At 38.0% G+C, this 15,892-nt stretch overlaps 1 protein-coding gene across 1 annotated transcript in view; it reads left to right on the top strand.

Moving 5' to 3' along the window:
* The window catches only part of LOC136863932 (adenosine deaminase-like protein), a 384,258-nt gene that overhangs the window by 189,274 nt on the left and 179,092 nt on the right, over window positions 1-15,892 (top strand). The window contains exon 5 of the mRNA XM_067140373.2: window positions 5,100-5,337. Within this exon, the coding sequence (XP_066996474.2) occupies window positions 5,100-5,337 (238 nt within the window). The remainder of the gene's footprint in view (window positions 1-5,099; window positions 5,338-15,892) is intronic.

The raw sequence follows: 15,892 nt of genomic DNA, 5'->3' as shown, positions 1-15,892 counted from the left end.
AGTTACTCTTTAGAAACTGCCTCATGCCTGCTTTATCAGCGATATGGTACTGCCTAATAGTCCTACTTTTAAGACCTTCCTTTCTATCACATTTATTTTTAACTACGACAAAAACAGCTTCATGATCACTAATACCATCTATTACTTCGGTTTCTCTATAGAGCTCATGTGGTTTTACCAGCACCACATCCAGGATATTTTTCCCTCTAGTAGGTTCCATCACTTTATGAATCAACTGTCCTTCCCATATTAACTTATTTGCCATTTGTTGTTCATGCTTCCTGTTGTTCGCATTTCCTTCCCAATTGACACCTGGTAAATTCAGATCCCCCACTACAATCACATTCCTTTCCATGTCGTTTCCCACATAGCTGATTATCTTATCAAGTAATTCTGAATCCGTGTCAGCGCTACCCTTTCCCGGTCTGTACACTCCTAAAATATCAAGTTGCCTATTATCTTTAGAAATGAGCCTTACACCTAAAATTTCATGTTTTTCATCCTTAACTTTTTCGTAGCTTACAAATTCTTCTTTCACCAGAATGAATACTCCCCCACCCACCATTCCTATCCTATCTCTACGGTACACACTACAGTTAAAGTAGAACAGTAAAACTTTGATTTCCACCTATTCAATACTTTAAAAGCAATTATAAAATTAGGATCTCATCCTTATTTTATTGCTAAATTATTAAAAACATAGGACATGTTTTGTTCAATTATTGAACATCTTCAGCTATACACATTTTTAACAAGGTTAAAATCGGTAACATTATTCTTATAATTTGCAACTTATGTTTAACTGCTAACAGACTTAATCATAATAACTATTATAATACTTTTGAATATAAAACATTATCTATTACGTCGTCTTATTAAAACAATATCACTATTTTTAGTGTTCGAAACTTTAAAAACTTTGTTCTAAATTTGAAATACAATGTCACAAGTTAGTCAGATATAAATACATTTATAATCTGTTGAAGTTGTTGAATATCCTAAAATTATTTGTTGGATACACATTAAAATCTTTTTGCTACCATTGGCGTGAACTTTACCACGCTTTGTACCTTATATGAATATAAAATCTTAGTGCACTCTCAAAACAGTTGAGTTTGGGTGTGACTAACATTCTTTTCATCTGTAAATTAACCAAATGAAGCACACTGTTGATTATTATTTATAAATTTATTGTACTTTAAATCTTTAACGTCCAATTGTTCAAATTCACGATTTGATTGTAGCCTTTAGCAGTGTAGAGCAATTCTTCAAAACTTTAGCATGAAAAATGTGTATAGCTGAAGATGTTCAATAATTGAACGAAACATGTCCTATGTTTTTTATAATTCAGCAATAAAATAAGGATGAGATCCTAATTTTATAATTGCTTTTAAGGTATTGAATAGGTGGAAATCAAAGTTTTATTGTTCTACTTTAACTGACTTTCAATACGGAAAAATGAGGATAGTATCCTGTAACACACTACAGTTCCGTGAGAAAATTTCTGCATCCATTATATCATTTCTCAGCCATGATTCAACTCCTATTACAATATCTGTTAAGTATATATCTATTAAATTACTTAATTCTATTCCTTTCTTTACAATACTTCTACAGTTCAACACTAACATTTTTATGTCATCCCTACTTGACTTCCAGATCTCTGTACCCTTATCACCGCTCCCTACACAACCCCGTTTTCCTGAATGTACCTCCCTATTACCCTTCCAAACAAATTTCCTAACTCATATGTACCACTGCGGTTTAAGTGAAGGCCAGTTTCCCACAGACCCACTCCATAGTCTTATTTAAATCCCCAATCACCCTCCAGTCAGTATCCCTCCTACACAGTATTCCACTGATAACAATCTCCGCTTCCTTAAACTTCATCCGTGCTGCATTTACCAGATCCCACACATCTCCAACTATGTTGATACTTATATCAGCTTACCTTACGTTGTTGGTGCCAACGTGAAACACTACCACCTTTTCCTTCCGCTCCTCCCTCTCTTCTACTTCCCTCAACGTCTGCCTCAACCTAATTCCTGGATAACACTCTATCCTGGTTCCCTTTCCTGCACACGCTTTCCCCACATGTCTAATGATGGAATCCCCCATGACCAGAGCCTCAGTCCTACCCACCTCATATGATCCCCTCCCGTCCTGGTCAGCCCTATCTTTCCTGATAGCTGCAGAAGCTACTTCCTCCTCACTTTTCTCCTTCCTATGACCCTGTTCCACCTGTCTTCCTATCCTCTACTCTACATTTCCCTTTCCTACCTTTTCCCTTCCTCCTACTTCCACACATCTCAGCAACAGTTCCCTGTTCCTCATCTTCCCTCTGTTGTACTACCTGGAGTGACTCGTACCGATTTCGCACAGACACCTGTTCTGAATTCTAATCCTGAATAGAGCCCTTAGCCTACAATCTCCTTCCCCTTAGAACATTAGACCACCTGTCTTCTACAACTCTCCTGTTTCCTTCCCCTCCCTCTTGTACATCTACTGTAACTTGTACATTGTTTGAGTGAGGCCTATCTTCCTTCCTGTCTTCTGTCTTCTTTCTCAATAACCACCTCGTTCTGTTCACCTTTTTTTAACGCGATTACTGAAATATTTCCTCTTAATGTCCCACAGAGCCGGAAGGCTTCGATAAACTCCGAAATAAACTTTTTCACCACTGGTTTGTCTGCCATCATGATACGTTCTCCCCCCACTTTTTGATACCAACTGGCAGGAAGACACAATATTGCACAATATTGCCAATACACGGCACAGTATTTTGCGATTTGCGCAATATATTTCAAACTTTTTTTATTTCGTACAGTATATTGCACAACCTTTCAATATTAAATACACACTATCAATTATGACGCACAAACCGCGATTTTGTGCTATAATATTGCACGTCTATGGGCCCCTTAATAAAGGAAACTATTATGCGTTTTTTTTTTTTCGCGTGTCGGTGTGATATAAATACAGTGGAACCTCGATATCTCGAATCACCTCAGGAGATACATTTTATTTCAAGTTATCGAAATTTTGAGATATAGAGAATATCATTTTTGAGCATGTATAGCTCATAATTGAATCATATGTATCTATGGGCTTTTACTGAATACAATATTTTAAATAGTACTTAAAAATATACAAAGAAACTCTATTTTACGGCATCACTTTAATTATAACACTTATTATAGTAACATATTAGAAGACGGCATATTGTACATACAGTAGTGAAACAAGAAACAGCCCCGTTTATACCTTTGGAAAAAAAATCAGTTAATCTCTTCTGTTTGTTGCGGTTAACCTTTCCTCCCTTCACGTTGAAACTTTTCGTCAATACCACGCAGCTGAGTTTCATTAATGGAGCTTGTCATCCGCGATTTCTGGGCTTGCTTTTGTACGTAACCGGTAATTCATTGACACCCGAGAAACAGCGACGCTTTGCCGATTTTCCAATCACTAGAAGTTCGAGTTTTTCGGTTTCCATCATATTAGTTCCCAGCTTCACTGTAACCCTTCCTTTACTTGTTAACTGTTTCCTGTTCCTCATGAACCACAAATGCCGTATTGCACAGTTAATGTTGCACAAAATTTGAATTGCAGAGTATTTTTTTCTTCAAGGAAGGAAAGGTTTGCTTCGAAAAATCAAGAAATTCGTGTAAACGAATTTGGAGTAACAGAGAAGTAAATACGCGTGAAAAATAGGACAAACGGCCGGATAATTTAAGTTACTCCGAGATACTGAAAATTTCAGTAATGGAGGTTTGAGATATCGAGGTTATGGTGTATTATTATTCGTATGCATGTGTCATAAATGAGAGTGATTAGGTACATTTTCTTGTAACTATTTTTATGTTTTTTTTTTTTTTTAGTTTAATATTTAAAAAATGGTCAATTCACATTGTAACTGTAGATATGAAATTTTTTTCCTGTCCTTTCCTCACTTAGACCGTGGCACAATATATGTGATGAAGTTCAAGAATTAAATAATCTTCCTATTTTTTATTTCTATAAGTTGACAGCTATGCCTATGTGTGAATAAGAAAATTAGGTCATAACTGTAAAAATGGTGCATGTATGTACTTTATTAACACGGTAGTTCGTAAACCATAGGAATTAGAAAGTTTTTGAAGAGTTTCACCTGGAGCATGGCATTGTTTGGAAGTGAAACGTGGACGATAACTAGCTCAGAAAGAAAGAGAATAGAAGCTTTCGAAATTTGGTGTTACAGAAGAATGCTGAAGGTGAGTTGGATAGATCGAATCACGAATGAAGATATACCGAATCAAATTGTGAGAGGAGATTGGTTTGGCTAAATTTGACCAGAAGAAGGGATAGAATAATAGGACACATCTTAAGACATCAGAGACTTGTGCGGTTGGTTTTTGAGGGATGTGTAGGCAGTAAGAACGGTAAGCGTAGACCAAGGTATGAATATGACAAGCAGATTAGAGCAGATGTAGGATGCAGTAGAAAGGTTAGCACAAGATAGGGTGGCATAGAGAGCTGCATCAAACCAGTCTATGGGCTGATGACTCAAAGAACAACAGGTATAATATGAGTGATATAACTGCTGGTCTTGAGTGTAGTGATGCCAGTTACAGTATAATAGGAACATGTTCAATAAACTTTTTGTCAGGTGGCTATGACTATATTTTGCTCATTGGTCCATGAACGTTTTGTAAGTCTGTCGGCATTTAAGAGTACTAGTACATGCAAAAGAAAACACTTTTTTCAGAGGAATGTTGCAACTTTAAGTATTTTAAAACCAGTAGTAGTTGAAGGGCTATCAATGTGTATCACGATACTGCAGCTTCTGTGCTGAGAATGAGGATGAAAACCAAATCACAGTTTAAAAAATTGGCAAAAAGAATCTGTTTGTTTATGGAATAAATTATAGAGATTTGTTTCTGTACAGCAATTTACTGCCACATTGTCCTGTACTGCATTGCATTTTTAAAGAAATTTTCTGTAGCTTAAATCTTGAATTTCCATTTCTGTTGTAGAGAAGGGTTTTTCTACTCCTGTTTATGTTCCTTTTGTGTGTACTTATGATTAATTATTACAAAGGGCTTTGTTTTATGAATTTACAGAAACTCAAGCTGTCAAGGAATCTTAGTGAAACTTATTGTATCTTTGGATCGTCGGCAGGGAAAGCAGGTGGCTGAAGAAAATCTAGATTTGGTTTTGAATGTAAGGCACCAGTACCCAGATATTATTGTGGGTACTGACCTCAGTGGAGATCCTAATAAGGGAAACATAGATGACTACCTACCAGTTTTGGAACGGGCCAGGAGTTTAGGACTTAAGCTAGCTGTTCACTGTGCTGAGGTAAATGATTATTTTAAATATTATTATTATTATTATTATTAATATTATTATTATTATTATTATTATTATTATTATTATTTATTTTCCTTAAATTGTACATGTACAATTTAGGGGTGGTAGATGGAGAAAGGGCAAGCCCCACATACACGGAAGTGCCTCCATCTCCACATGTGTACATAAACTCTACTGAATATTTACATATAAATTTATGTAGACAATTTTAAATTTACATATTCACACTACAAACACTGTACCCTTAGAATAATAATTATCATGATTTATCCTGAAAATATTAGAGTAAGAACACCCAGCCATTTATACTCTCACTCAGACCCCTGTATGCACACTTATTCACAACCACTCCCACACGTGCACACATACACATTCGCCCACATACACTTGTACATGCACCCATCCTTCTTGCAATTCTAATTTATACAATTTATATACATCGCATATGGGTTTCTATTTACATATACATTTTCTTTACTTCGCGGATGAAGTGAGGAAGAGGAAGCAGCTTTACCTCAGATGGTAGAAGGTTCCAGGTACGAGCAGCCCTTGCGTAAAACCCATTTAAATATGAGGTTGTTCTAGTGAAGGGAGGGACAAGAGTAACTCCTTGGCCTCTTTTAACAGAGCGGTAATTGAGCTGCAGGCGGCGGAAAGGGGAGAGGTGTGTGTTGTCTGTCAGGGATTTCCTAAGGAAGGCTACATCTATTAGTAATGAGTTCACTGGTTAATGTTAATGTTGATTTTGTTTGTTGTTTTGAGGTGAAGTACAGCTGGGTAACCATCCCTTCACAGTACTAAACAGAGGAATGAATGGAAGAGTTCCAACCCTTCAGAGAATGAAGATATTGCAAAGCAAGAGAAAGGGCCATGAAGGGCATGAAAAGGAGATACGTACCATAATAGGAACATTCATGTCGTGCTCCACCCAGGCACTGGAGACTGGCAGTACTCCAGTCAGTCATGGCCATGTTTAGATCCCACCACAGTGTATGTCACTAAATAGGAGGCTGAGTATGTGGAGCACAACACAGTATGCCTGCTAGTTTATCAGTTTATTGATCTCAGAGTGGTACGGCCGAATTGCCCGTGATTCATTATTACTCATGTGATAGTCTCATGTTCACATCAATACTCAATCAATGTGCTAAACATAGAGGAGTCCACTGAGTGAACAGTGTGGTGTACATAGTGAAAGAAAAAAAGACTTTTGAAGAAATTTTTGTTGTCGATGAGAAAATTACACTTGGGTTTGCATAATGCACAAAATGTGGAAATGTGCTTTCTCATAACTTTGTTAGGTATTATCGGCCACTGTCCATCTTTCTGGTATTTTTTGTTGATGCAGGTTCTTCCAATCCTCCTTCCAATTTTCTGAAGTCTGTCAATCTTTGATTGTTTATTCAGGTGAAAAAGTGTTTCTGCTGCATATGTAGCTTCCGGTTTTATAACTGTGTTGTAGTGTTTTATATTTGCATTTATTGATAGACATTTCTTTTTGTAGATATCCCATGTTAATTTTTGTGCTTTAGCTAATCTATTTGTTCTTGTTTGGATTGAGGTTTTTTCATTTAGATTGTGTTATATTACTTCTCCAAGATATTTAAATTGAGTTACTATTTTGATTTTATTACCATTTATGGTAACTTCTTTTAGTTGTGTTGGTTTTTGGGCCATAATTTCTGGTTTTTTTTTTTCAAGTGATTTTTTGAGGCCAATTTTATTTTCAATGTTTTGAAGTTCTGATATCTGGGTCTTTGCTACTTTTATGTCCACTGCTAGTAACGCTAAATCGTCGGCGAAACCCAGGCAATTTGTTTTGATTTTTCGGCCAATCTTTATTTTTGTGGGACATTTCCTAAACCATTTCTAGAGCTTAATTAAATAATAGTGGTGAGAGCCCATCTCCCTGCCATAGTCCAGTTTTAATTTCAAACGACTGATGTTTCACCCATAAACTTCACTTTTGATTTGGTGTTAGTGAGAGTCAATTTTATCATGTTTATTAATTTTGGGTGTAGTCCAGGGTGTCTTAAAATTTTAAACAGAGATCCTCCAAGGATGCAATCATAAGCTTTTTTGAAATCTACAAATGTTATCGCCATATCTCTGTTTCTTCTCCTGTTATAGTCCATTATCATCTTAAGACTCATGATCTGATTAGGACAGCTCCTCCAGGGTCTGAAACCAATTTGATAGTCTCCTAGTTCTTTCTCACGTTGTAAAGTTATCCTATTAAGGATGATTATTGAAAAGATTTTGTATGTTATGTCTAGGAGTGAGATTCCCCTGTAGTTACTAGGGTAGGTTTTGTCTCCTTTTTTGTGCAGTGGGTGAATGAGGGCTATTGTCCAGTGTTTTGGCAGTTCTTCTTTAATCTAGATAGAAACAAGTTGTTGATGGAGGGCAACTTTTGCTGATCTTCCTGCATATTTCCAGATTTCCGAAAAGGTCTGATAATCTCCTGGCGCTTTGTAGCTTTTTAATTTATTCATTGCTTGGTAGACTTCCTTTATTGTGGGGAGTACTGATCTACTTTCGTGGTGTTTTTGTTGAGGTGTTGGTGTCCAAATGAAGGAGTTCTGTAGGTTGCTCACAATTTAGAAGCTTGTTGAAATATTTAGCCAGAGTTTCTGCATTGTCTTTATTGTTGTGAGCCAGCTTACCATTTTTATCCTTCATCAGTAGGGTCGGGGGTTCATATTTTTTGGAGCTGTTTTCTGAAGGTTTTGTAGTAGCCCCTTGATGGAGTTTTATTGAATTCTTCTTCAGTTAATTGCAGTGTGTCCTTATGATGCTGTCGTTTTATTCTTCTCAAGACTTGGGTAGTTTCTTTTCTCTGTTTTACTAGATTTTAATAGGATATTTCTGATTTTTGGGACTTATGTAATAGCCATGCCTGATGTCTTTTCTCCACTGTTTCATCACATTCACTGTTCCACCATTGGTGATTTTTACGTGGTTTAATTGGAGCCAGGTTTTCTGCGATTTGTTTAAGTTTCTTATATACTATTGATTGTATCTCAACCAAACTTCATATTTAGAGTCTACTCATTCAGAACCAGGATTTTATATGCATATCATTTAAGAATCATTGAACAGACTGGGGCTTTATAGGAAGACATTTATTAAAATTTCTGTTGCATTATTGATTATATTTTGACCAAACTTCATATGGAGAATCTGTTTATCCAAGAGCAGGTTTCATTATACAGATTATTTGAAAACAACTCAACAGACTGGGGTTTATAGGAATCAATCACTATTGATCTGCATTTAGGGCAGTCGCCCAGGTGGCAGATTCCCTATCTGTTGTTTTTCCTAGCCTTTTCTTAAATGATTGCAAAGAAATTGGAAATTTATTGAACATCTCCCTTGGTAAGTTATTTCAGTCCCTAACTCCCCTTCCTATAAACGAATATTTGCCCCAATTTGTCCTCTTGAATTCCAACTTTATCTTCATATTGTGATCTTTCCTACTGTTAAAGACACCACTCAAACTTATTCGTCTACAGATGTCCTCCCATGCCATCTTTCCACTGACAGCTCGGAACATACCACTTATGATGATATAGATGTTGATTCCCATTGGGAATCTGAAATATTTGTTACGAACGAGTAAATTTATAATACCAATATAAATGGTCCGTTATTGGACATTATAAATTTTCCAGTTAACTCATTCCTAGTTGCCAGCGTTTCGCCCCCGTGTACTAGGCTGGGCTCATCAGTTGGTACCTAGCATACCTACCTATGGGAATCAACATCTGTATCATCCCATGGCCAAGCAGGCATCAATTTTTTATAATGAGACAAAGTCTCTCATAGTGCATTGGCACTGCCGGTGGCTACAATTAGCCTACGCAGTGGCCTCCACGGTATGCACTAGCCAGCGTCTTGGTAGGTGTACTAGGTACCAACTGATGAGCCCAGTCTAGCACACGGGGGCGAAACGCTGGTAACCAGGAATGAGTTAGCTGGAAACTTTATAATGTCCAATAACTGACCATTTATATTGGTATTATAAATTTACTCATTCGGAACAAATATTTCAGATTCCCTATGGGAATCAACATCTGTATCATCTGATGGCCAAGCAGGCATCAATTTTTGATAATGAGACAAAGTCTCTCATAGTGCATTGGCACTGCCGGTGGCTACAATCAGCCTATGCAGTGGCCTCCACGGTATACACTAGCCAGCGTCTTGGTAGGTGTGCTAGGTACCAACTGATGAGTCCAGCCTAGCACACGGGGGGCGAAACGCTGGCAACCAGGAATGAGTTAGCTGGAAAATTTATAATGTCCTATAACGGATCATTTATATTGGTATTATAACATACCACTTAGTCGAGCAGCTCGTCTCCTTTCTCCCAAGTCTTCCCAGCCCAAACTTTGCAACATTTTTGTAACGCTACTCTTTTGTCGTAAATCGCCCAGAACAAATCGGGCTGCTTTTCTTTGGATTTTTTCCAGTTCCTGAATCAGGTAATCCTGGTGAGGGTCCCATACTCCAGTGAGGTCAACCAGTGTACGGCAAGCCGGAGCCCTCCTCCCGGCCAAGGCTGATGTGCGGCGCACCACCTGCAAACTGCCCGCGGGCTGTAAACATTCGCCGCGTGTGCGGCGTGCTTCACCACCACTACCCCTCTCATAGTAGCGGGAGAGGCATATCTCAGGGTACTTGAGGGGTCCGAGCGGCCTCCTCGGGACACAAGCAGTGGCGGCTGGTCTGGCCGTCAAAGTAATCGGCAACTAACGTACTTATGCAGCGACGTGGACATACCATATCCTCAATTACTACATTTTTGGATTCAACTGCAACATTTGATGGACTTAGAAAAATTTTTGTTTCCTTCAAGAATTTAAAGTTTTTTTTCCTGAATTCAATTACTACAAGCATAAAGACATTTTATGAAAAGCTACTACAAAGAATTTTTGAAACTGGATTTAAGTCAATCCCACCTATCAATATCAAACCAAATTAAGAAACCTTCGGCTTCTGGAAAACTTTAGTTTCTCTTTTAAATCCTTCTGCAACTAAGTTCAATAATTAACAGAAAAACTTGGACCTTGTTTTAAAACAAAGTTTTGTTTTCCTCTGTGTCACCCCTGGGAAGGACTTTTGGGGGGGGAGTTCTGTACCAGGCGGTACACCTCCACGCCGCTTATTCAAATATTGCGCCAGTTGAAACTCCTCTACAGGAGAACGCCTGAACTTTAACAAACTGTACTAATTCAAAGGTTTCTTGGAAGATGTCACTACCGTAAATTTTGAAGTGTTCTAAACTGTGTCTATTTCGATTTGTGTTTGTTTGCTCCATATCAAGAAATTTGAACATTCTCTGACAGATGTCTCTACCGAAACTAATATCGCACTCTGGTGTAAAGGAATGTACCTTCCTGAAGAAATTTTGTATTCATAAGTTTTGTCTTAACTAAATTTTGTTCTGTCAGTTGTAGGTTGGCAATATAACCCTTTCTTTCCGCCTGTTTTGAATGTAGCCAATCAGGAATTTCTGTAATTAATTTTCCACCAATAAGGTCTTTTTTCTTCGTCTTTTGTAGCCTATCAGGTTTTGCTGTTATCCAATAAAATTTTGTGGGCGGGTTGTAATCATTCATGAAATGTCTAGAATTTTCCGCGAGGGTATATAAACTGCTGATTTTCTGGTCTCCTCGCCACTTCAGTAACATCTCTCCTAGTGTGATTATGTAGCAGGGGGCGGGAAGCGCCTCTTTCTTCGGGCAGCAGTTCATCCATAAGGTAATGGCTATTTAATAACTTCATTTCTCGCTAACTCAGCAGTTTAACCCTCGGGGCAGGTTCGAAACTTTTCTCATGTAACCTATCTTTAAAATGTTATAGACACTTGGTAAAACTTCGTCTCTTTAACTATAAATTGGGATAGAGAGTGCTAAACCCCCTCGAGCTCCCACTCCTATTGTTTTGAGGTGACTTTGTTTTCACAACCGTTTCTTCCTTTCTTAATGTAATTAAGTCTTCTTATACAAGTCACCTCTTTAGTATGGGATTAGCCCTTGTGTATGCGGCCTAGTGCCAAGTAGGTTTTAAAAGTGTATTAGGAGTGCAAGTTACACCTCCAGTCAAGTTGGTATTTTGGGCCATGTAATTAACCTGCTTCTTTACTGAATAGACCCAGTAGGTCTGGGTATTTATTACCCCTGTTCTTGGTATGCCTTGAGGACAGTTTGAAGTATAGTTTGTTGTGGCCTTTGATGGGCTTGAATCTTGAGAGCGGGTTTGCTCTTTCTTAAATTTGGTTTCTGTGTGCCTCGAGGAGACTTAATATGGTAATCAGGAGCCAGTGTGCCTTGGCATGATTGGGGTTTTCTGCCCCTTTGTTTGAACTTGGTATATAGGTAAAGTTGGGCTTATAGCTCAAGGTTCGTGAGTGTCGGGCTCGAAGCCCAAATTTTGTAATGAACTAAAATTTACTTTCTTAATTTGTTGATCAGCTACTTGGTACCTGTTATATTCTGTTATTTATTTATCTTGAAAAGAAAATATAACCTTTGTTAAAGTTTTAAATTAACTTTAATTTCCTAAGTTGAGACCTATTCCACCCAGCACCTTCTTTCACCTCTGCTGTTCCACAGATACATCGGAACAGCTAGAATTTGGGACTGACCATTCTTCGAGTGATATACCGGTACCCGTAACAAACTCGAGCACGTGGTGTCAAGTAGTTCATGGATGGCCGGCTAAGAAGAAATCTACAACTGAATTTCCGGAAATAAACATCAGAAATAGGTTTTCTGCCCTAAATAATTTAATTCTGGAAGAAAGTGATTGTGCGCGTGAAACCAAATCATCGCAATCCGCTGACGCTGTGCCGACGTTAAAATTTAGGCCTAGATTTCAGATTCAAAACCCAGTTAGGCCTAAATCAGCAAAGGTAGCTGTGTTTGGTGATAGCCAAGGAAGGGGAATTGCGGGAGTGTTAAATGACGAGAATATAGCAGCAACTGGTGAAATATATCCAGCGGCTTCTATCTGCAGTGTCCTGGAAAACGTAGAAGAAGCAACAAGGAACTTCGGGAGCGGCGATGCAGTGCTTATCATCAGTGGGACGAACGACGTAGCTCACGACGATGCCAAGAATGTAAGATCACAACTTAACCCTTTCCCGCCCGCATTTTCACTCCGCTTATCCCCAGGTTTCAACCTATTATTTAGCAAAAACTGAAACAGACCGTATTGTTTCAGAAAAAGTTAAATACAGTAAAAACTATTGGTCATAATGAATTCAAATTTTCAATAACATTAGAAAATACACCATCACATCCATTTCTCTGTTTATTGAGTCATAATATGTTCCCCCGCCCCACTTGACACAGAGACAGTCTGCATTTGTCACATTCCCATGTCTGAATCCCTCAAAACCAATAATCACGTGATTTTGGAAGTGGAATGATGCCCATGTATATAAGATTTTATTTCATCTTGGCAAGGGTCTTCCTATTCTGTTTTTATCTTACCGGAATGCGACTGTTTGAAGGCTGCATTGTTATATGCGCAATAGGCTATGTCACTGAATAGTTTTTCTCCTCCTAACATACGTAAAAACAATCTCTTTCCCCTAATACTCTTTCCGAATTGTGCGCAGGTTCAACATCATCCATTTAATCATTCGGAGCAACGAAACGTAATATTTGTGTTACCTGAATTGCCGTGGCACCGCCATCAGGTCCGATTTATCGATATTAGTTTTCATTCATATCACTGTTATCACTAAAATTATCTTCGTTGATACATTATTCACTCATTAAAAATTCACGTGCTCCCCTACTCAATGATTCTGTGTCACTTTTTTCGCCCATATTCAGCTCAGTTTCAATATACGCGATATTCAATCCCGCCATGTTTACGGACGAAACAGCTGACCCGTGCTCGCGGAAGTTCAAGACCATTGCCTAGGCAACGTCAAGACAGCTCTTCCTTTATTCCCTAAGACTTGTAGATTGCACTGCGTGTTCATAAATGCCTTATAAACACTTCACTGATGAGAAAAATAAAAAACTATCGCACAGATCGCAGACGAATGCAGATAATGCAGCCGGGCGCTTTCGGGCGCTAAGGACCGGAAGGCTAAATGAACTTTCGGGCGCTAAGGGCCGGAAGGGTTAAACATACACTAGGGAAGCTGACCCAAACGAACGTCTTTGTAGTGAACGTGCCCCACAGGCATGATTTGATTAGGGACTCGTATGTGAACATTGAAGTGGACAAGGTCAATACAGATATTGTTAAAATTTGTAAATATTTTCGGAATACTCAGGTTATTGAATGCAGCAGTTTTGAGAGATACTGTTATACAAAACATGGCCTTCAGGTAAACGAAAGATAGCAAATATTTTTCTTGATTTTATTAATCTTAAGATATGTACTGTAAAACAGGCAACTCCCTTGAGTTATAATACTGACCAGGAAAACTAGTAGAAAGAGCCAGCTGTACTTCAAGCTGGCTCAGTCAACTAGAAAATGAAACCCAGGAAAGTAAGGAATTTCAACCTACCCAATTGCAACAGTCAAGTTTTAGGGAGGAAGGGGGTTTGAGACTGCTCTTGGTAAACTGTCAAAGTTTAGTAAATAAACAATTAAAATTCGGTACATTGATGGAATCATATGAGACAGATGTGGTGATAGGAGTGGAATCGTGGTTGAGAGAAGGGGTGAGTAATAGAGAAGTATTTCCAGAAGGGTACACAGTCTATCGTAGAGACCGAGGAGATAAAGAGGGAGGGGGGGTGTTTATTCTGGTGAAGGAAACTTATTGTTCACATGAATGGTTTACCGATGAAAGGGATGAAATATTAGGGATAAAATTAGTTTGTGATAATATGAAGGAGGTGGGAATTATAGGAACATACAGGCCTGGAAGAGAGGAAAGAGACATGGAAATATTTGAGAAAATAATAGATTATACTCATAAAAACAATAATAATGGTATGGTAATAATTGGGGGAGATCTAAATTTGCCTGAAGTTGAATGGAATGGTTGCTGCAGGTGAAGCCCATGAAGAGAAACTGGCAAATAAGTTAATTTGGGAGGGAGGATTTACACAAGTAGTACAAGAACCGACTCGTCTCAATAACTTACTAGATGTATTCTTGGTTAAACCATGGGAAATTGTTAACAAAGCTGAGATGATTGAAGGAATAGGTGATCGTAAGGCTGTAATAGTGGATGTAGGACTCGTACCAAAAAGGCTTAATAAGAGGGTTACACAAGACAAGAAATTGTACAGAAAAACTAAAGTTGATGAATTTGGGACTTACCTTAAATCACAGTTCAGTTGTTGGATAAGTGAAGGGAGTAATGTGGATACACCTTGGGCTAATTTTAAAGGAATCATTTGGGAAGGAGAGAAGAGATTTGTACCTGTTAAGAAGGGTAAAATGACCTCAGAACCTGTTTATTGTACAAGGGAAATAAGAAAATTAAAAAGAAAATTTAGAATTGTAAACAGGAAAATCAAAGAGGGTAAGGAGAGTAGAGAAACTAGAAAACAGCTAATGAGGGAACTGACTAGAGTGAAAAAGGAAGCAAAAGAGAATTATATGAATGGCTTTCTTCAAGAGCGTAATGACCACAAAGGGAAATGGAAAAAGCTGTATTCATATATTAGGAATCAAAAAGGAAAAGGAATCCAAATTCCTACAATGGTGGGAGAAGGGGGTGAACACTATTTAATAGATACTGAGAAAGCAAACCTATTTAGTAGGGAATTCAGAGATTCAGTAGATGATTGTCAGGAGTTGGAAACCGAAACAGAAGATAGAGAGGGAGAGACACAGAGGGAAACAAGAAGGTTCTCATTCACAAATGAAGATATTTTCAGAGAAATCCAAATGCTTCCAGCAAGGAAAAGCAGCAGGAAGTGATCAAATTACTGGGGAGGTATTAAAGACAATGGGGTGGTACATAGTGCCTTATTTAAAATTTCTCTTTGACTATGTCATAAATAATAGTGTAATACCAAAGGAATGGAAGGAATCTATAATAATACCAATTTATAAAGGAAAGGGTGATAAAAGGAAACCAGAGAACAACAGACCAATCAGCCTGACCAGTATAGTTTGTAAAATACTGGAGAGTTTAATATCAAAGTACATCAGAGGGATATGTGATGATAAACATTGGTTCATGAGGAGCCAGTATGGATTTAGAAAGACATTTTCTTGTGAGGCACAACTGGTGGGATTTCAGCAGGACATATCAGATCAATTGGATTCAGGAGGTCAGTTAGATTGCATAGCCATAGATCTTTCCAAAGCCTTTGATAGAGTGGAACATGGAATATTATTAAAGAAATTGGAGGGAATAGGATTGGACGTAAAGGTTACACATTGGATAAAATCATTTCTAAATTCAAGGGTTCAGAAAGTCAAAGTAGGAAATAATGTATCGCAGGAAGAGAAAGTTTGGAAGGGAATTGCACAGGGTAGTATAATCGGTCCGTTACTTTTCTTAATATATGCAAATGATTTAGGGAACAATATAACATCAAAAATAAGA

The sequence above is a fragment of the Anabrus simplex genome, chromosome 2, assembly GCF_040414725.1.
Source record: "Anabrus simplex isolate iqAnaSimp1 chromosome 2, ASM4041472v1, whole genome shotgun sequence".
NCBI classification, from domain to species: Eukaryota; Metazoa; Arthropoda; class Insecta; order Orthoptera; family Tettigoniidae; genus Anabrus; species Anabrus simplex.
Note: the sequence above shows the minus strand (reverse complement) of the source record. Positions and strands in the feature narration are given on the sequence as shown.